The sequence below is a fragment of the Protopterus annectens genome, chromosome 6.part0 (assembly GCF_019279795.1).
Source record: "Protopterus annectens isolate FY-2018-M chromosome 6.part0, PAN1.0, whole genome shotgun sequence".
Taxonomy (NCBI): domain Eukaryota; kingdom Metazoa; phylum Chordata; order Ceratodontiformes; family Protopteridae; genus Protopterus; species Protopterus annectens.
In genome coordinates, this window is record NC_056737.1 from 987,503,385 (window position 1) to 987,526,375 (window position 22,991).

At 39.0% G+C, this 22,991-nt stretch overlaps 1 protein-coding gene across 1 annotated transcript in view; it reads left to right on the forward strand.

Moving 5' to 3' along the window:
• Positions 1 to 22,991, forward strand: part of LTBP2 (latent transforming growth factor beta binding protein 2) — a 3,457,946-nt gene that overhangs the window by 614,541 nt on the left and 2,820,414 nt on the right. Inside the window, exon 3 of the mRNA XM_044074624.1 lies at positions 4,579 to 4,846. Within this exon, the coding sequence (XP_043930559.1) occupies positions 4,579 to 4,846 (268 nt within the window). The remainder of the gene's footprint in view (positions 1 to 4,578; positions 4,847 to 22,991) is intronic.

Consider the following 22,991-nt stretch of genomic DNA (forward strand, 5'->3'; position numbering starts at 1 on the left):
TCTTCAGAGGTCAGTTGATTAGGTCAGCTAGTATGTGGTCCGAATTTGACTCGTACTCAAGAAAAGCTGATACAATCATGGACGTGTTCCTATAAAGGGGTTACCCAAAGAAACTTTTACTTGAAGTTAAGAATGAGATCTTCTGAGGGTGGGGGAATAAATATCTCCCACTTCTAGGAACAGAGGCAACTTTCAGTAATTACGTTAAACACATGACTGATACAAATGCTAATATTGAAGGTTTTATGGATTCATTAGTACTTACCCACAATTCACATCAGAAGGAAATCAGAGATCTTACTATAAGAAACTGGAATGTTTTCAATGCATACCTTTCAACCTGCAAACATCAAAAATCTGGACAAGGCCCATGAAGAATAGGTATAAATCTGTATGCTGATTAACATACAATTTGCATACATAATTACATAACCCCTCCCACTCAAATGGGATTGTGGGATACCAATTTTCAAATGCAAACTGAAGAACAGACAACCAAGATATGGCACCAGAGTCCCCCTTCAGCCATTCCAGTGTCCCATTACCTGGCTATTTCACCCAATTTACCATAAACACTAATGTGCGCATACTGCTTTACTTCTACAATGATTATTTGGATTTTATTTTTACATTTTATAGCACAATGCACAAACACTAATAGACATCTGCTAAACAAAGCAGGCAATACTGTCTCACAATGAAAATAGACTTGGCATTAAAACTTCTCTGCCATTGAAACTCACATTTATTCAAGCAGCATTGAAACTCACACCACATCCAAAGAAAATACATCTGGCCAGTGGTGGATAAAGATTACCTTTGGGCTGTTTTCAAATCAGTGGCTCCTTGCAGACAAAACAACAAAAAAATACATGTGTTCTTTGATACACCTTCCTGACTTTATTAAATTATATTCCAGCACACTTGTTAGACTTAGAGCCCATTTTAAATGTATTGTTTGAACATTTTTCCAGGAGGCAATGAAACAAAATGCATGAACCAATAATGACAAAACTGCCCAGTTCAGAACATTTCCATCATAAAAGTCTACTTCCAGACACAAACACACACACACACACACACACACATATATATATATATATATATATATATATATATATATATATATATATATATAATGACAGTAGTGTAAGCCACAGGCATCTTGCACAGCTTCTCACACTTATTTTCAATTTCAGTTTTTTTTTTTGGGGGGGGGACAAAAGGCCAAAAAACAGGAACACATTTTAAACATTGCTTTTATAATTATGTTGTGTTACCACAATGAATTTCACTGCCAAGTCTTGAACCCAGGAGCCTGTGCACTACAGTCAGAGCAACATACCCTTATGCCAAATCAGCAGTTTCCTGAAAGATAGTAACACTGACACTTAAATGGATATCATTTAGTGAATTCAGTTCTCACTTCTCATCATATCTCTCAACCTTTAAGCACAAAAAACCTGGATAAAGCCAGTAATGGGGGAATACAACCCCAAAATAGGGACAAATTTCAAATACTTATCTTATAAAGTTAGAAAATTGCTAGAATAAAAAGTTTTGTGTTACCATTTATTTTCTGAAGAATATGAAGTCTGAAATTCAAATGCCTGTCATTATTTAGTGAATTTAGTCCTTCAATGATTTCACACAAAAATCCTGATTTTATGAGGAACAGAACAAAAATATTCACAAGTCGTGGTGGCTAGGGAGTAGGGACTTTAGGCTCTTTTTACCTGTACCCAATGTACAGGGTTTGAGCCTGAGTACCTCTAGCCACCAGGTGTATTCACCTGAGGCATTTACACACACACACACACACACACACACACACACACACACACACACACACACACACACACACACACACACACACCACAGTCTATTAAGCAAAGCAAAACACTGAACTGCAGCACACTAGCTCAATAAAACAAAGCAGTAACCATTCACGTAAGCGCTATAAAAAGCTTCACTAGCTCAAGAACTGCAAGTCTGTTCACTGGATCTCAACCAGATAATAAAATAAATTACCATTCAAGCAGTCCAGATTTGAAAAGCTTCACTACCTCAACTCGCAAGTAAATAGACCAGGTAATAAATATATTACCATTCAAGCAGTCGCTCGGCTCGCAGATCTCCAATTCAAGCAACAGCAGTCCATGAAAAATAAATGTTACCATCCAAACAGTAGTCTTCCTTCCTGCTTGCAGAGCCCAATTCCGACAGGCTAGTAGGCTGACAGAGCTGACATCATCACGCATGTGATGATGTCAGCTCAAAAAAAAAACAGAAAAAAAATGTAAAAAAAAGCTGTGAAAAAATCGGAAATTAACCCCATTATTTGGACCCCAAAACTTGGTAAAAACTGAGTAATTCAGTATGGTTGGGAGGTATGTTTCAAAGTCAATGAGAGTACATAAAACACTCCATCTTTTCTTTATAAAGTGGAGAGGAATTTAAATTGCATGTTAGAACTACAAATGGAAGATAAACTTTCTTTCACCACAAAAGGCACCAGAAACTGTGGGGTTTGTGGTCAACGTTCCAACCTTTTAAAAAAAGACTTTATTATTTTTGATCAATTTCTTTACAGTAAGATATACTTGGCTGTTGTGAACTGTGGATCTAAGGGACTTATTTGTATTGCTTTGTGTTCCACTTGCCCTACATTTTATGTGGGAAAGACAGAAAGACAGTTTCACAAATGTATTCATGAGCACAATTATGGAATTTCCAAGTGTATTCTTAACAATGCACTGTTTAAACACACACAGACATGTATAAGTTTTCCAAGTTTTTATTTTGAATATTGGAAATCATTCCCTTCAACAGTGGAGGTGGTTCTTGGGAAACCAAAAATGAGTATAGAGAACTGTTTTGGCAATTAAAACTAAATGCATCCTGCTTCCCTGGTCTTCATGAGAATATATCTATGTTTCAGGTTCTCAAACTAAGGGCAACAAAACTATAGTTACAAATTTTTTTGTGTGTGTGCAATCTAGCATTTGTAGATCATTAGCAAGCATTTTGTACTAATACATGTTTTAACCACGTGTTTTGAAACCACAAACTCAAATTTTATTTTGTCAGCATTGACCTTTGGACATGACTTCCTTTTGGTATTTATACTAGCAAGTTTATGTTTTGAATGTTTCTGATGAAGTTCTATACTTAGGACGAAACCATTATTACCAAGTTGCTTTGCAAGATTTTTACAGTTTCGGTGGATTTTATTAAATATCTGCATACTACACTGAAGTGTTTTATTTTTGGTTCGGGTCCTCCACAGTACATGGGCCTTTGTTCAGATGTTCTTACTATTATTTTGGTTGCATGGACACACCCTGTGATTTCACTTTTCTACATGAGTGTCGATTTACCACTTACTAATCTCCCCTTATATTTTGTACTCCAGATAGGTGAGAGTGTGTGTGTGCGAGTGAGTGGTATGTATGAACTACCGTGGCAGGGCTAGCCACGGAGTGGTGTAAACCTTGGCTCAAGATGATTGTCACTGCTGAAGTGGCACCCTGACCCCATGTGCAAAAATGGGAAACGGGGTGAAGATGGATGGATGGATGTGCTGTTCATTCACCTTCCTCATCCTCTTAAATTCTTCATCTCCTTGAGCTTGGTTTTTGTGTAACAAGGCTTTGTCTATACTTGGCTCCATACTGGGGAACTCTCTCCCGTATATATTATAGTCCTCAGTGCCTACTGTACTTCCTTTCAGAAGCACTTTTAATCTCTCGCAAGACCCAAGCACTCTACAGCTGTCGTAATTTAGATTGTTACCTTACTGTCTCTGAAGTGTAGCTCATTCTGTGAAAGTCAGTACTGCATACTGGATCCAAAAGTACAATTCGTCTGTTATGCAAATATAAAAAGTGTTTAATGAATAGCTTTGTTCGAATGTATTACTGAAACAATACATATGTATTACAGGTACTATACTGGCAGTCTAGAACCGCAAGTGTTATAGTATCAGTCTAGAACAAAAGCACTACAGTATCAGTCTAGAACAAAAGTACTACAGTATCAGTCTAGAACAGCGTAACTATAAAGTACATTTTGTGATGAAGCCTGTAGTTTAAATCTACATTTAAAGAAATTGTAATTAATTTGTTGACTGAAGAATTTCTATTCCAAAATAACAGTAGGAGTGCATGCAAAACTCCATTTCGGAAGTAAAGAAGTGCAGGAACTCTCCTCCTGTGCAGGCATGTTCCTTTTTATCAGTGCTATCAGATGTGCAACTTGAATAGCAATTGATATGTAGTTTTCTGACTAAAGGTTTATTGATGTATTACAGTAGTCTATGTTCTTATGCAACATGATTTTGTTTTGTTTATCTACTGTAATTAGGTGCTGCATCATGGCTAAAAATATTCCAGATGGATTAACCCAGTCAGATGGTTATCAAAAGAATATGTTAATTAATCTAAACAAATACATGTATAAATTAATGCAAGATTTATTGCAAAAAGGGTGGCAAGATCAATGATATTAACAGGTTTAAAATATGTATTTGCTTTTCTGAAAGAGCTGGGTGACACTTTTTTCATGTTTCATTTACAGCTGTTTGTAATCCTCCCTGTCAAAATAAGGGTTCATGTAGTCGCCCTCAGGTGTGTGTATGTCGTTCAGGGTTCCAGGGTTCTAGATGTGAAGAACCTGTACCAGAGCAGGAATATTACCCAGCAGCCTCACGTAGATCGCAAGGCACAGCCCTCATGACAAACAGGAATAGGCAAGTTCAAACTCAGAGAAAGGATGGTTCCAGAAATACTGCTGGAAGTCAAGCAGCAACTTCTCAGAAAGTCACAAATCAACAGCAAACATCATTGTAAGTACCTTCCAAGTCTACCTTTGTTACTGGCAAGTTAAATTATGATGTTCATAGATAATGCGTATGCCAAGACATAATATAAAACCCCAGATTTATTCTGATACTGTCTGTCAACATGACCTTTCTGTTACATGTACATGGTTTAAACCCTGTCACTAGAGATTATTAAAATCGTTATTATGATTGTGTAAACACAGAGTGATTGCCTTAGATGTCTTTGCACATCATTTATACAGTGTAATTCAATTTGAAGTGCATTACTATTTCTTTATAGGATTGTAGGCAAGGTGCCCTTTTGATTATTTTAAATCAAATCGATTTCCTTTTAGTGAGAATCAAGCTCTGTACTTTTTGTCGGTGTGGTAAACACCTTAACCATTATGTCAACCCCCATACTTAACTTTGCCTAAATTTAAGATGTCAGAGATTATGAAAAGTTGTCACATATGTGTCTGACTCCTTGGCACACAGGAATAAAGCTCTAATACAAAATGATGGCACAGGATAAAGGAATTGTCCAGAGATGGTGAAAGTGAGTGGCCAATACCATGTCACCATCATGACAGGAGGGAAGCAATCAGTTTTACTGCAACACTGATACCATATGGAGGCAGAATATAAAGGCAAAGCAAAAAGAAATGCCAAGAAATGTGCTCCCAGGAAACAGTGCATATGTTGTAGTTGGGATTTGGTGGGTGTAAGAAGGCATGCATGTTTCAGTGTGTGTAGTCAATGTCAGTGCACATGTTTCAGGCTGTTGAGGAGGCAATAAGAGTTAAGGAAGTATAAAAACATAACAAAAAAAAACTCTGACACCTGTCTGGATGATGGCCAGTAAACCAGTAAGGAAAGATGGGTGGGGGGAGAGGTGCTGGGACAAAAAGACAAAAAAATAAAAATAAAAATAAAAATCACATATATTTCACACTGTCTTTTGTTCATAAGGTTCACAATCCTATCCTAGGATCAAACCAAATGAATTATTTGTGGCAGCTATTGTCATGAAGGTTCCCTGTGATTTATCAAACTCACTAAGGTACTACTGGTCATTTTGACATGGTGAGAGCTTTCACAGTGCAGGACAAGTGTCCTATGAAACTATACACCTGTCCAAACTAGCACTCTACACAGGTGTGTACCCAAAGTGCTAAATATTATGTTATACCTTTCCAGCTGGTAGAAATGCCTCATGCCACACTAACAGCCTGTGAAGATACTTGTCTCTTTGTAAAAGTGCTGCTTCTATATTTTATAAAATAGAAGATGCTTATTAAGACATCGACACTTCATGGGATATACACCCATCTGGTATATTTGATCATTTCATACCGTGTGGATAGGGACTGATAATGAATTCTTGTTTCTGTTGTTGTTGTATTGCTATTATAAACATGAGGGGCAGTAATGTAGTTACAGTGCTGACACTGCAGTTCAGAATGAGGGGGAGCACTTACTCTTCATCTGTTTCATAAGATGGTAAACTAAGGTCCCATCACAGTCTGACAGACCTTGTGGATATTAAAAACCACAAACAGCAGAGGAAGTTGTGTGGTGTTTTGGAGATGTTTGTTCTAGTTTGGCTAAAGTACCACTCTGAGACTCCTCTGAAAAAGGGTCATAGGCTAATGTACCTACTCAGTCAGCAGAATTAAGTAAATATCACATCACCCCTTGGCATGTATTACAAAGCCTCTTACCCTAGGATCAGACTGCATATCACATATGATATTACCCAGGCATCAGACTGCATCTCACGCATGAGAATGTCAAGTTTTCATTCAGCGTCTAGGTAAGTGATCTGATCCAAATGACCTTTTCAGGACTGATTCAGGTCCAAGATGTAAATAAATGAAACATCCAGATAAAAGCAAAACACCGACACATGATGCTACATACTTTCCTGTTTAGTACCACTCAGGGAAGTTTTATAGCTACTGATTATGTTACAGGTATTTAAACAGAAAGCAACAAGGGGTCCTATCTGTCACAGGGATCTCAAATGCCCTAGGAACAATTGCTTGATAAGGTCATTTTTATTACCTGAAAATGGCACTGCTGAGAAGTGACATCACAACTCTCTGATCTCTCAAAGAAATTCCCTGCTAGAATTTTGTATGGCCAGTGCAAACACAAATGCTTTGTTATATTAAATAGTGTATGTAGTCTAGAAGTTTCAGTTGTCTGGTATTAGGCTAACAGTGCCATTTTTAAAATTCTGAGTAGTTTTGTCAGTAACTGCTCCTATGTCATTCAACATGCCTGGCACAGATAAAATTTTCACTTTTTTTCCATCAAGTACCTGAAACACTGAGGGACTACAGAAGTCCTTTAGCTTATTAAGTAAATGTCTTACAGTATCTGTAGATGGTACTATTGAAGACAAAGGACAAGATATAAGGAACAATATATGAAGTGTCCTGGGCAACAAGACTTTATTCGTGTCACATTAACAGAGTTGATGTTAATGCTTGCAGAAAAGACATGTATGTATCTGTCCCAGACTTACTATGAGTATTAAGATGAACAGAAAGCTTGCTTGGTGTAATAAGTACACAATTCATTAATATAACAAATCTAAATAATAAAATATTAATGTTTGTTGAGGATTTTCATATACGGAGCTGTCTTTAGTAACAGACATTTGGTACTTCCTGCTTTGTGCTGGTTTTCTATATACATGTGCCAGCAGGTTGTATAAAAACAATATGTTGAATTATCACAACTATCAAAACAGGACTGATGCTTATTTCACATGTAGAGTATTTTGTTGAATTGTTCAGTATATGCTACCCTCTTTATTTGGAAAGTTTAAAAGAAACAGAGCTTTTTTGATTGATTAAACTGAAAGTTATAACAAGTCTCAGACATCCTTAGAGAAGAAGATGTTTATTAATGTTTTGAAAGTCACAGTGCTTAAAAAAACGCCACTGTTACGCAAAACAAGGGGGTAACTGAAGATAGATTCATAGATTAGATTATATTAGTATTAGTATTAGGATTACTGCCCTTGTGGGCTATTTTAAGCCTTGCCAATTACCCTATGTGAGAATCAAACCCTGCACCTTGTGTTTCCAAGGTAAACACCTTAAACATTATGCCATCCTCCCGCCTCATAAGACCATCTGTTGTGCTGTGTTGTGTTTAATGATAAAATGGTGTTTTAAATGTTTTAATAAAAAGTAAGGGACTGCAGTCCCCATGCAGGTGCACACAGGTTCATAGGTTTATACTAGACTAATGACCACTGGGGCCTTTGTAAGCCTAGCCAAGCATCCCAATTGTGTCCCACACATTTATGTGCTTTACAGAATATTTTAAGGCATATATGTAAGCTACGGCAGGATGTACAGGCTGCTTCTGTTCATTACAATGCTCTTATAGCCACACAATAGGGGGGCATTGTGTTTACAGATGTGTATGTGCGTACATGTTTAAATAAATAGGCCGTGCTAACTTGTTTTTACTTGTCTGCAATAAACTGCAAATTGTGAAATTCAGAAATATGGAATGATTTTTATATTGTGGAGTTCATTGGACAGTAATCAGCTTATAGAACGGTGATTTCAATTGAATACATAATTCAGTAGGGGAATGTCAATGCACTGCCTAATGGTTGTATGTTTTAATGATAGCACAAGTTACTGTTTAAAAACACACTATAATAAAGCTACATCATGTGGTCATATTATTTTTGCTGTTTTATGTCTGCATCATTCATTGTGTTTCTGTACTGTTTTATATTTTAAGTGTTGCTGTATTCTACTGGATTAGCTGCTGGTTTCTGCACATTTGATATCCTATTTCTAATTCTTTACTAGTGGTTTATTGTTTAGCTGCTGAAATTGCTGCACGTTATGCTCATCTTTAGTGATTCTACAATTAGAAAAGTTAGTTATTCACCCAGGTTGCAGTAGAGTAGCCTGGTCTCTTATAAACATGGGAGTCACTGAGAAAAGCTTTGAGTGTGTTTTCTGATTGGCCGGTGAACTGTTTTCCATGATTACTCATTTTTCTGCCTGTGTAAAGTTGTCATGTTTCTGCGATGCTTAGCATTGTGCAGCAGTGGCTAGCAGTGTCTTGTACAGACAGAGGCACTTGCAATCCAACTCTCTTTAGAAGAAGCAACCTCAGATAATTCCTGATTACCTGGTTGCATGTTGAATATGTGGTTTATGCACAGGGCAGCAATGCTGTGTGAGTGAACACCAAGACCATAGTTCTTAGGTTAATTGCATGCAAGCAACCTGTAGTGAACCCTTAGTCTTCACCGTTACTGTGGTTTGTGCATAGCAAAGTGTCACTCTTAACAGTCCTTGTCTGCTTTAATCTACCTGAAATCATCAATAAGCACTTTCTTCCTGCTTTGACAGCCACCTTGGAGGATATGGGTATACTGGGAAAATAGGGCAAGTGTCTCATGTTTATTGATAACCACCTAGTTCTTAAATTATAAGAAACAGTGCATCGTAGATATAATTATATATGCCACTGGAGGTAAAGCTCTCTCATGCAGCTGCTACAGCTAGAAATCGGGTTGTGAAAAGCTCACAACACCATTTTCTACCCACCACTCTCGCTAAAGACCAAGCACATAGATTTACAAATGCTGAGGTCCTAAAACATATTCTAGGCAAACCTCCAAGGCTTCCAGACACATCAATAACATGTCTGTCTGCAATCTCACAAACATTCTATCAAAGCAACTGTGATGACCATGGCCTGGCCCAGCAATCAAGGAGCCTCAATCCTCGCCACTAACACCAGGGAGGTTGTCTCATGTAAGAGGAAAGGATAACAAATACACACAGTAAAGTACAATTTCCCTTAAGTGCACACAGAGATCATAGTCAGTCTGGGGCTGGTTGCTCCCTTGCTCTCCAGGTCCCCAATAAGACTCCCCACTGGCACAGCTATAGGGTCCAGATCTCAGCCTAGCTGGCAAGCTAACCTCCAGTACCCTCTCTGTCCCACCAGTGCTTCATGCCATTGCCCAGGTAGCTGACACACCACACACACTTTGAGATAAGTATCTGTACAACTTCACAGACACTCCTGGGAAAGGCTGACACAGATTCTCCAGCTGTGCCCCTTTACCCAGACTATATGGTAGTAATTACTGCCACCACAAGCTAACAATTATCAGCTACCCAAAGGCCCTTGAAAGGGTGTCCAATTATTACTGTGCAATATTATTATCCAATTGGTAATGTGACTATTCAGTCTAAGGCTTTTTAGAGTGACTTATTACAATAAACTCTATAAATATGCAATGTACTCTAGAGCCTGCTTATATCTACACAAACCAGCCACAGGTAAAGGTTTTAAAATATTTAATAATAAATAATTAAAACACAAGACAGTACTATTACACCACAGAGATATCTAAGAGTTCAGAGATCACACAGAAACTTAAAATAATACAGTAGGACAGGTCTGATGTCAAAGAAAAACACTTAATCTAACTTTATAATCTTTAGCTATTCTTAAGGGAAAACACAGTGCTACAATCCTACTTACATACATATATAGAGCATAAGCGGTGCTGGGGTTGATGGTCCAAGACAAAATGCTTACAGTCTCTCTCTCAACAATAGTTTTTAAACTCACTAACAAACAGCTCTGCTAAGGCCCTCTCAGATTACATAATTTTGACACTTAGGTTTTCCCAGTATTCACATTACATTATTTTGACACTTAGTCTGGAGTTCCCAGGCAAACAAACTGCATTATTTAGCAAGCTAACACCTGCTCAGGAAACTACTACAATAAAAGACATTTCACATGTATACTCTAGCAGTCATTCCTTAAGTTACGACAATAGAAAGAATGTGTTCAGCCAGCTGTTTCATCACCACCATTTAGATAATTGTAACTTCAAAGAACATTTGAAATGCTTGGCTTGGTTTTCCTTATAGCAGATGGCAATGTTGCAACAATCTTGAAGTTCACATTTTACAGTGTTTTCTTTCATTTAAGAACACATGCCTGTATTTTACATTTATTTATATAAGTGATAGAATTATGTATCAAATTCTATTTGACTAGGCTGTCAGCCTTCACCCATCTTTCCCCAATCTTCACAACAACTTCCACCACAACAAATACAACTTTAAGGCATGCTGACTGAACTTTTAAGCCCGCAAGGCAAACCTCCACTCAGGCTAATGTTTTAATCATGGTAACTCCATCTTGACATACGCACAGATTTTTCACTCACCAGGCTCAGCATGGAGAAGGCCATGATCAGCTGCCTATCAATGGACAGGATTTGCCAGATTCTGCACACAGAGGTCATTCCTAAGTTCATAGGTGAATACTAGACTAACTGCCCTGAAGAGACATTTTAAGATTAGCCAATAACCCAAGGCCAGGATCAAACCCTGCACCTTATGTCTTTGAGGTGAAGAGTTTAACCATTGTACCAAACCCACTCCATTGCATTCAATGTGGTCATTGAACCACAAGTAACAGTATGACTCAGTCACTGTACATGTGGGAATAAATGATCTGAGATGTACCTCACTGTCATTACTGAGCTCTTGGACTGTGTGTCCGAGGCTGGTGTGAGCCTGGTACTGAGCACTGTCCTACATTTTCCAAGGATGATGCCACAATACAAACAAAGTAAATTGATTTTAACAGTTGGCTTAGATTTTGGCCTCCTTTAAATGGGGTACAGTATTTGTCAGCCTGGGAGGATATGGATGACAGATCTCAATACTTCACTGGGAATGGCCTGCATCTGTCCCCTTTAGGCTTTTGAATATCAGTTACAACTTTATCCAGCCCTATAGTGCCTTTTTAGGCACTGATAACCTAATAACCTTTAATAACCTTTAAACCTAACAACTGCCCTGCACTCCAATCTATCATACACAAATACACCCAACTAGAACATTCAGGTTTACAAATAAGCAACTATTAAGTTTAACCAAACCCAGCAAAAGAGCTGGACAACGCCTGTATTCCTATCACATTGCCAAACTATTGAATGCCCTCCCTCTGTACATTACTCATCTAGACTCCTTAATGCCCTTTAAAGCTGCTCTAAAAACTCACTATCTAAAAAATCCTACCTGCACCTGTGAAATACATTCTAAGCTTCCTTAATTCCTACACAACTCATTACTCAAATCCTACTCTAAACCTTTGTGTATTAACTCTTTCCTCTTCTGTATTACTACTCTCCTACCTATAACAGTCTGAATTTATATTTATGATTCTATTCTTTGAATGAAAAGTATTTACTTTGTATCTTTACTGGATGATAATATCAATATACTTCAAAATTCAAATTGTACCAACACCCCTGTCCTATGTTATGTATATATATTTTTGTACTCATTTTGTATTTCTGTGTGCATTACTATATTAATATATGTATATTTCTGTGTTAACCTTGTACTTTCTATAGAATTATTTGTATATTGTGGAACTTTTCTCCCCGAGCATTTCCCGGCCAACAAATGTCAATAAATAAATAGTAAATCATCCAACATATCAGAAAAATCCTAGGACAATCTGAAGCCATTACTGCTCAGTGCCCTTAGTCTAAACAGAAAACTCTAGTCCCTGTGAGCCCACCTCATCCTGGAGAACATAAACTTCTGTGTCACTATGGAGATATTGTTTAAAGCTATGGAGAGAACCCCAGCACTGCAATGGTATAAGGCATTCCGCACCTTTAGACCAGCTATTCCACAGGTAGGGACAAAAGGTGGAGGTGTCTCAATATTCATCAACAGGAGTCACACCTCAAGACTGGTCAAGCATTATGACTCACTTTAACTACTCCATTTCCATGTCACTATAAGCCAAGTCCAATTCCATATTATTTAAGCTATAGGTCCCTCTTTATGACTCAGGACACTCATACTATGTATGTACTGGAGTTTCTCTGCATTAAACCCAACACTATAGTCCTGAGTGACTTCAAGAGCTCCACTGTAATTTGAGAAACATATACACTTCCAATGCATCGGCCCAGAGATTTCTGGACTTTGTCAACACTAATGCTCTGGAACAGGTAGCCTGTACACCCAATGGAGTTATCAACAACTTTTACCCAATCCTCAAAAACATGGTACATTTTGCACCCACCCAATTGTTACAGCCTTACGTGTCAGGTCAGATCATAAAGCTGCCTCCTTTGAAGTCAAACTAAAACCTGTTGGCACATCCAACCCTCATATGTTTAGAAATTATTCCAAGGCAGACCACCTACTAATGGGTGATATCCTGGCAAAATTTCAACCCTCCCAAACACGTGAACACTGTTGCCTATGCAGAGTTGATTACAGGAACCCTGTACCATCATGTGAACAGCTTAACTGAGGCAGTTTTGCCCACCCAAAATAAGCACAGGATTAATTGGAAAAATAAGTCACCCTGATGGAATTCCAGTATCAACAAGTTGTATAACAAAAGAAAGAAAACCATGGCCAAAACAAGGAAGTGCAATGCCTAACAAAGCAAGAAAAGTCTCATCAAACTAAATAAGCAACACATGAATTTTTATCAAATCCACCAAAGCAAAATTTGAGGTAAAGATAGCCTTGTAGGGAAAGGAGAACAATAAAGCCTTCTAAAGCCATGTCCACAACCTCAGAGGTAACATACAATGGTACAGAATCACCTATATGGAGCCAGGTGACATAGCAAATGTACTAGCTGACAAATTGAACTCCAATTTCATCCCACTTTTCACCCCTTCCTCGACACCTCCCCAGAGACACATTCAACCATAATTCCCTCAGCTATCACTACTAAACAGGTATTCAATATGGGTCTATATCACATAGATGCAGTTTAATAACTTTGAACACTGAATATTTGAACCATCCTGTTCAAAGTTAAAAAACTTCGACTATGGATAAAAAACAACAGAAAAGAAAACAAAATAAACTGTTGTAAGCAGGGGGGAGAGTGCCCTGCACCCCCCACATCTCCTGCTGCTTAAATATACCAACTCCGAGATCACACCACATTGAACAAAATGGAAACCTCCCCTTATGGAAATTTACATTGAAACGCTCGGACTTCTGCAAATTCGAACTTATGGTCTTGACCATATGAGGCTCGAACTTGCAGAAGTTCAACTGTCTGATAGGAACCCATTCAATAAATTCTCCAAAGCTCTCAGATTTCCAAAGGTCCCGAAAAGTTGATTTGGAGAGTCCTGTGATAGTTTGATATGTAGAAGAACCCTATGACATAAGAAAGAACAATACTTGGGCTCATGACGGGGTTTCCAGAAGGAGAGGATGTGCATCATGGTTGAGTTCTGAGCCTTCACGCAGTGGAAAGCTACCTTAGCAAATAGGACAGGGGAGAGAAATCAACAAAGCTGCTATATGGAAAAGATGTGGTATTACAAGCAGACTCTGAACAAGAACTTCAGCAAATGATAGGGAATGGGAGAAAAAAAAAAACTGAAGGTGTATGGGAAGAAACTGAATACAGATGAGACAGTTGTCATGGCAGCAAATGGGATGCATCACAAGAAGCTGAACATTGAGACAGATGGGAAAATAAACTAATAGCTTAACAACTTCAAGTGTCTAGGAGGTGTGGTTGAGGATGAGAGAATTCTGAATGAGGTGGCCGAAACGAGAGTTAGAGCTGGATAACTGGGAAAGAGTGTCAGGATGGAGACAGAAGAATAAGAAAAACAGTGGTGTGACCGGTTCTACTCATACCTCTCAACTATCCAGATTTTAGCAGATTGTCCAGATCTTTGCCTCATGTCTTTTGGTCTGTTTCTCATAAAATTTGTGGTTTTCTGGCAAATCACTGAGGACTGAATTTATTAAATAACGTGTAAGAAAAAACAAGGTGGGGAAGCAGCAACCACACCAGAATAAACAAATAACTGCTTCCAAGCCAATAACTAGTCCCCGAAAGTCCAGTTGACAAATGTAGAACACAATGTTATAGATGAATGAATATAGGAAATCCACAAATGCAGCCAATTACCACACTTTATTAAAATCCACACATATCGGTCAAGCGCTTTCGTCAGAGTGACTTCATCAGAACAAGTTCAAATAATCAGCACATTCCTTATATACCCTTAATTAATAATAATTAGAGACAACAAGCTATACATTTAAAATAACAGTAATCAAATCAAATGTCACTAAAACGTGTGTTTTAAACCAATTAAAAAAACGCTGAACAATTTATGAGTGCTGATATAAAAACATACAAAAATGTTAAAAACATACGAAAAAAATGTATTTTATTTTGTTAGCTCTATGTCTGAGCTCAGGTTTAATACTGATAGATTCGTTTATGCCAGGAAACTCACAGGCATTTAACTTAAGTTGCCATCTGGTTTCTGCCCTGAGCGACTTATTTGTCCAATCCCCCCCTCTGAAATCTTTATTCACTATTTCTAGAATACCAAATTTGAAACTATGAGTGGGGTTACTCTTGATGTGTTTGTATAAAGCATTTTTTTCGTCCGTTCTAGAAATGCTGTAATAGTGCTCATAAATTCTACGGTTTAACCTCCTCTCAGTTTTTCCAATGTAGAAACACTGGCAATCCGTACAGAGTGCTAGGTAAACAATACCTGTTGTAGTACAGGAACCTGTGACCAAGGAAACCTCGAACCCAAAGGGACCTAGCTTCACCTTGGGGGTCTCCAAGATGTGGATACAATATTCACAAGCCCTACATTTTTGTGTACCCTCTTTTCTCCTTCTACCTGGTGCACCGTTTTCCAAGATATTCTTCAAATTTTTATTGACTTTATAGGTGAATAGGGGTTCTGAACCTATAACTGCCAAGACTTCCTTGTTCCCCTTAAACATAACCCAGTTATTCTTGATAATCTTTGTTATTTCTTCTGATGTTTCTCCATAGGTTAAAACCATAGCCTGGGTGAAATCTTTCTCTACATTGTCAACTATATTCGTCACCTCCTCACTAGATCCTAACAGTGGTTTGTATCTATAATTCCATTCACCCATCACTTGGTTTCGGATGTCTTCCAAAAAAACAAGAGGGTATCCCCTATTAAGAAACATATCCATCACTAGTTTGGTTTCCTCTTCTACATATTCCATCTTCGAGCACATCCTTACTACCCTAACCATTTGCCCTTTGACTATATTTTGTTTGATGTATGGGGGATGGTCACTTGAATATTCCAGGTAGTCATTGGAAAATGTAGACTTCCTGTATATCCTAGAGTGGAACGTGTTGTTATGAGGCTCCTTAATGAGTTTGACATCCAAGTAATTAATTTCACTAAGGTTACCTTTCCCAGTGAATTTAAAATAATCACATACTTGGTTGATGTACTCCAGCAAAATTCAAATGAATTTTCATCTTTCCGTAAAATGAATAAATCATCCAGGTACCTGAAATACAGGTGCCAATGTTTTTCATATATGGAATTGAAAATGAATTGTTTTTCCCACTGATACATAACTAAGATGGCAAACATGGGGGTGCAACTGCTACCCATGGCTACCCCGTTAATTTGTTTATAGAACTCCCCTTGGAATGTGAAAAAATTATTCTTTAGTACGACCTCCATAAGTTCTACTAAAAAATTGATTGTACTCCCATTTAGGTTGGACTGTGTTACAAGTGTGTCATTAAAAAATTCCAAACCTGTATCGTGGGGAATAGAAGTAAAGAGGTTGACTACACCAACAGTGGAAAAGTATGCCTCGTAACTAAAAAAATCGTTCTTCACTTTCCTTAGGAAATCCCAGGAGTCGATTAGTATGTGTTGGACAGGTGTTAAAGCCTGCCTAACAATACGGTCAATGTAGATACCAATAGTGTAGGTAATACTGTTGTGGGCTGATATAATGAGCCTGTAAGGGGGATCCTTTATATCCTTATGCATTTTTGGAATTCCAAACACTGCAGGTATAACTGGATGTTCAATGTGAAGGAAGTTGTATTCTTCTTCATTAATTACTCCTTTCAATAAGGAGTCTTCCAACAAGAACTTTATTTTTCTAAAACTTAAATTAATTTCATTTCTAGAAGCTACCTCGTATTTGGAACTATCGTTCAACATATTTGTTATTTTGTTGTTATAATCTACAACATTGATGATAACCATACCCCCACCCTTATCCGGTTTCATAAACCGGAAGTTGTTATTATCACACAGTTCGTACAATAATTTTCTCTCTGTATATGAAAGATTATATTTGATATTCTTATGAGTCTGTAGGAGTTTATAAATCTCCTGCCTACAGCCATTTTCAAAGGAATTCAAAATAGGTATCAGAGGGGGGTTGGAACAACTTCTTTTATAAATCATGGATTTGTTATTATGCACCTGACTAGGTTTTTCTTGGTGTAGAAATTTTAAATTCAATTTCCTTATAAAAATCTTAAGGTCTAATAAGGTTTGACTAACATCTTCCTTGATGGAAGGAACAAATTCCATCCCTTTCATAAACAAGTTGAAAATGTCCTTATTGAGTGAAAATTGTTCGTAATTATAAATTTTAAACCCTTTGTACAAATGCACAATGCCATCATAATTAATAATATTTTCATCTTGGATATTCCCAACTCTCTTGGTTGCATTTAATTGTAACTGTTTTTTCTCCCCCTGAAAGAGGTGTTTCTGTATGTCTGTCTGCCCCTCCCCCTCTACCATGCACTCTAAAAAATCACTCTCCTGTCTTGGTTGATTTCTATTGTGAATCCTTTCGGATCTCCTAAGAGGGGGATACACCGTATCATAATTAATTTCACCAGTGTTTTTTCTATGGACTCGTGTGCTCCCATTGGAATCTATCTGTTGAGTGTGTGTACTATCACCGGGTGATAATAATGTGGCACATCTCAGTTTGAGACCTCATATCCTTCAGAAGGTGCAGGCTAACACAAATCCTTTTATTCTAGCAACTTTCTAAGTTTATAACAGCAGTAATTAAAATCTGTCCATATTTTTAGGCCTTTGATTCCTCCCAATTATCTTATGTTTCTCCAGATTTCTTGAGAGGTATGGCACTACTGTATGGTACAGAAACTGTGGCAGTGAGGGCATAGTAGTTGAGGAAACCACAGGTGATGGAGATGAGGTGCCTGAAGTGCCTGAGATGGGCGGTGGCATGTACACTGTGGGCAGGGTTGCCAGATTTCCAGCACCCCAGGTAGGGACAAAAAAGAAGAAGAAGGTCTGTCACTGCAAGTGAAGACCAAAAAAAAAAGGGTCTTCGGCAACTGAAGACCAAAAAAAAAAAAAAAAAAAAAAAAAAAGGTCTTTACATTAAAGAAGTGAGCTCACTCAGTAGCTCTGCAACCTATTTACATTTTACTATGAACGCCCCTCTGTGAGATTGGCCACCATATTGTGGTATACCGACCACTCATAAGAGCAAATTTGTAACTAGAGTTCAATTTATGCATACTAAAACTCTGCAGCATGAACTAGGTTGCTTAGGAGGGATGGGACTGGGAGTGACAGTGAAGCTTGACTGAAAGCACCAGCCCTGGCAACGTTTACCACTTAAGAAATTATATCACGCCTTCCCAATTCAGGAAAGACTTAGAAGATGCCCTCATAAAGGAAGCACAACACCACTACTTCGCTAACACAGCTCTACTTACTATGCATTTTCAAATGCATTAGAATCGCGAATAACATGTTCACATTCCTTTTATCTTTCACGATTACAGCATACCACCACCTATGGTATCATTTATACTGCCTGTTGGTGTACTCACTTATTTGTATTATCTTTACCTCCTTTGTACTCCATAGCATTTTCTTGTTTGTTGCATATGTATGTACAAGTTTACCTTTTGCAATTGTTTGCATTCTATTATTGCCGGCGCTGGCTTGGACCTGAAATAAATCCTCTGCGATCACTCTTTACCTGTCCACTGTTCCTGATTTAGGCTCAGAATTTAGCTCTGTCCCTCTTTATCTGTGGTGACTTAGAGTCAATAAAACAGAATAGTTACTGATTTTACATTGCTTTCGATTAACTTTAGAAACTATGTTCACTTATTCTATCAAAATACCTCAAGTTAGCACATGCAATATTTTAAAAGTGACCCCGATTGTTTTTGGATTTGTCCCTGATTCTGGTGCTATGTCTGCACTAAACACAGAGCTTCTCGTGTTTAATGCATTGCAGTTCCGCATTCAACACAAGTAGCTCCGTGTTTAGCGATTTTTGATTGGCCCGTATACCGGCATATGGGCCAATCAAAACACGGAGCTTCTCGTGTTTAATGCGGAACACAAGAAGCTCCGTGTTTAGCAATTTTTGATTGGCCCATATGCCAGGTATACGGGACAATCAAAAAAAAAAAAAAAAAAAACAAACAAAGCGGAGGCTGGCCGGGATTTAAACCGGCAGGGCGGGACTCGGGATCAGGCTGCTGATCTCGGGACAGTCCCGCCCAAATAGGGACGTCTGGCAACCCTGACTGTGGGAGAGATGAAAAATGAGGACATCAGATCAGAAGCCAAAGTAACCCTAATTGCAGAGCAAGTGAAGAAGAGCAAATTACGGTGGCTCAGTCACATGGTACAGGAAAACAGAAGGCCATTGTTAGAGAGGATGTGAGAGAGACAGTAAGAAGCTGAAAAGAAATGAAGACATCTAGGAAAGAGAGAGAGATGGCTTATGTGAAGGAACACCTGTGACAGACAGGCATGGCTGTTGGAGAAGGTAGGATAGTGATACTGATGCTTGAGAGGTGGTGGAAGTTAACCCAATAATCCAGCCCTGTGTGAAAAAAGAAGATGATGAAAATGGGCAGTGATGATGCAGAAGTCATGCATACACACACACACACACACACACACACACACACACACACACACACACACACACACACACATACATGCACACACACTTTTATATATATATATATATATATATATATATATATATATATATATATATATATAGATATATATAGATATAGATATATGTGTGTATTGGCAGTAATGGTATAGAAGTCATGCATACACATACACACACACACACACACACACACACACACACACACACACACACACACGCATACATGTCATGTCATGCATACACATACACATACATGTACACACACTTTTAACACAGTTATACCCTAGCTAACCGGCGTGCCGGGCAGTGCCGGTTAGCTAGGGTCTAAATATTCCCTACTCCACAAAGTCTCCTCTTCAATTTGTCCCTTGGAAGTAGACAAACTTTCAACTTAAGCACTCAAGCCATTCATTTATCAGCCCAGCACTTGCTCAAAACTTATAGCAAACACTTATAAACCCTAGAACTAGACCCCCCTATACTGTACAGAAGGACAAGGCTCTCTATTCGACCTTACCAGACATTCAGTAAAACAGTTCACTGTACCTATCCAGGCATGTCCAAAGGGCAGTTTTAGGTGTACTCTCCAGTCCAACTGGTGAATCTGGGCATTTTGAGGCAATGTTACAACTGCCTCATGTACACAGACAACCCTCTCCTCCTACCACCAAACACCAATACATGCGAAAGCTGCAATTATACAGCCAAACTGGAAGCTAAGCTCTCTCAATCCAAGACTAAATAAGATAGTCAAGAGGAGAATGGAAATACTTGCATCACACCACCAGTCTCATATAGACCCATTAAACCAGCACCGGCAAAAAACACACATAAATACACAAAAACATACTCGGAGGCTCTAAATAAAAATCTGCAAAAGCAAAAGAGACCTCCAAAGCAGACAACCAAGCAACCTCCACCCCCCAACACAAACCCTGAAACACATACTTCACAAATCCAGTGTGCCATGCAATCACAGCCCTTAAGGCAAAATAACATACCCAACATACTAGTAATAAGTGATTCTATAGTCAGGCACACTGACGTCCCACTCACTAGGCTGAATAAGGAGAAGGTTACTGTTAGCTGCCTGTCAGGTGCCAGGATCTGCCACATAAAACAAGCACTCAGGTCACTTCAGAACAAGTACAAATATGACTCTGTTATTGTCCATGTTGGTGTGCATGACCTGAGCCGTACCTCCCTGGACTACATGAAAAGAGACTTGGAAGAGCTGTCTGATCACGTAGCCCAGGCCGGTATGACCCTGACCCTGAGTAGCATCCTGCCCTCACCAAGAATGATACCATGGTATAAAGAAAAAAATATTAATTTCAACAACTGGCTAAGTTTCTGGTGTCATTCAAAGGGGATCCAGTGTCTGTCCACCTGGGATGACATGTTCATCAAGCCACGCTGCTTCGCTAGAGATGGTTTGCATCTGTCACCCTTAGACTTTCGAATACTGGCCAAGGCTCTTGCCACCCCCATAGTGCCCAAAAGACAAACCCACCACCATGAATAGCATAAGTAACAAAAAACTGAGGGTAATGCTACTCAATGCCAGAAGTCTAAACCTCAAAATGTATGCACTCGAGGCACTCCTCAGTATGGAGAAAATCAATATATGTGCAGTAACAGAAACCTGGTTTAAGGCTCCAGAGAGCACCCCAGCACTAGCAGGCAACAAATCATACCATATATTTTGGCCATAGAACCCGGACTGAAACAAAAAAGGCGGGTGTGTATCCATATTCATCAAGAATATTCACACCTCCAGGTTGGTGGCACAGCACAGTGCATCAGAGATAATCCAAATGCAACTAACAATGGGCAAAACTGCAATCCAAATTGTAGCTTGCTACAGATAACCCACCATGACCCAGGACCCCCATTCCACATTTTTGGAGACACTGGGAAATATGAAGGTCCTACCAAACACCCTAATACTGGGTGATTTCAACTATCCAAACATTAACTGGGAAAACTATTCAAGTACTAACTCCCTTGCCCAACGCTTCCTAGAATTTATAAACTCAAATGCCCTGGATCAACTGGTCAACACCCCCACCAGAGGGAACAACATATTGGACCTGGTCATCCCTAACATGGGCTACTGGTGTTCCACACCTGATGTCAACCCCTCGCTGGTTAGATCAGACCATAGACTAATCACTCTGGATATTCACATTCCGCCCCCAACCCCAATCAAGGAAACCACCGTGAAAAACTTTTCAAAAGCAAACTTCACGTTGCTTAAGACCGAGGTGGAAAGGTTTACAGCCCCCACGCCAATGGACAGTGCTGTCCATGCTGCTGAAGCCTATACAAAGGCACTCTATGATCATCTGCAGGAATGCATGGATCATGCTATCCCAAGTAAAACCAAGACTCACTCCTCCAAGAAAAGGAAACCAGTCTGGTGGATCCCTGCCATAAACAGGCTCTACAGTAGAAGGAGGAAACTAGTACAGATACGAGCAAAATCCCTAGAAGGAAAGACATCTCTGATCAGTATCAGCAAGAAACTACGATCCCACATTAAATCATCCAAGGCTAGCTTTGAAAGAAAAATTGCCAAGGACTCAAAGATAACCACAAAGCGTTCTTTAGCTATGTCAAGAACCTAAGTGGAATTCTGCTCTGAGTTGGTGCAGAATGGCACAAAATACACTGAACCGACTGATATTGCCAACATTTTGGCAGACAGGTTCAGTGCAAACTTCACACCCCTGTCACCCCCTAAAGGGCCCATAACCATGCCAGAAGAATGTAAGGCCCCAGCAATCACTGACACACAGGTTAAAACAGCCCTATCCAAAGCCAAAAACACAGCCTCAATGGGACGGACGGTGTCCCAGGCTGTGTCTTACAAGAGCTCCAAAATGAACTAGCCCCTCACCTAAACACACTGTTCAAACTCAGCCTCTCTACAGGCTATGTACCCACAGAGTGGTGCATAGCAGCAGTTATCCCACTCCACAAAGGTGGTTCCACAACGGACCCCAGGAACTATCACCCTATAAGCCTGACTAGCCTGGTCTGCAAGGCTATCGATTGCATCATCATGGAACTCATTAACAGAGACATTGGGAACTTGCAAACTTTGGACCCCACCCAGTTTGGCTTTGTTAAGGGCAGATCATGCCTCCTAAACCTGGTGGACTTCTTTGAGACAGTTACCAAGGCATTAGATGAGGGTAAAGAGGTCCACACAACCTACTGAGACCTCGCAAAGGCTTTCGACACCATTCCCCATTGTGGTATTATAGACAAACTCACCAACCTGAACATTAACCCCTACGTCACGAGATGGGTTGCAAATTGGCTCATGGACA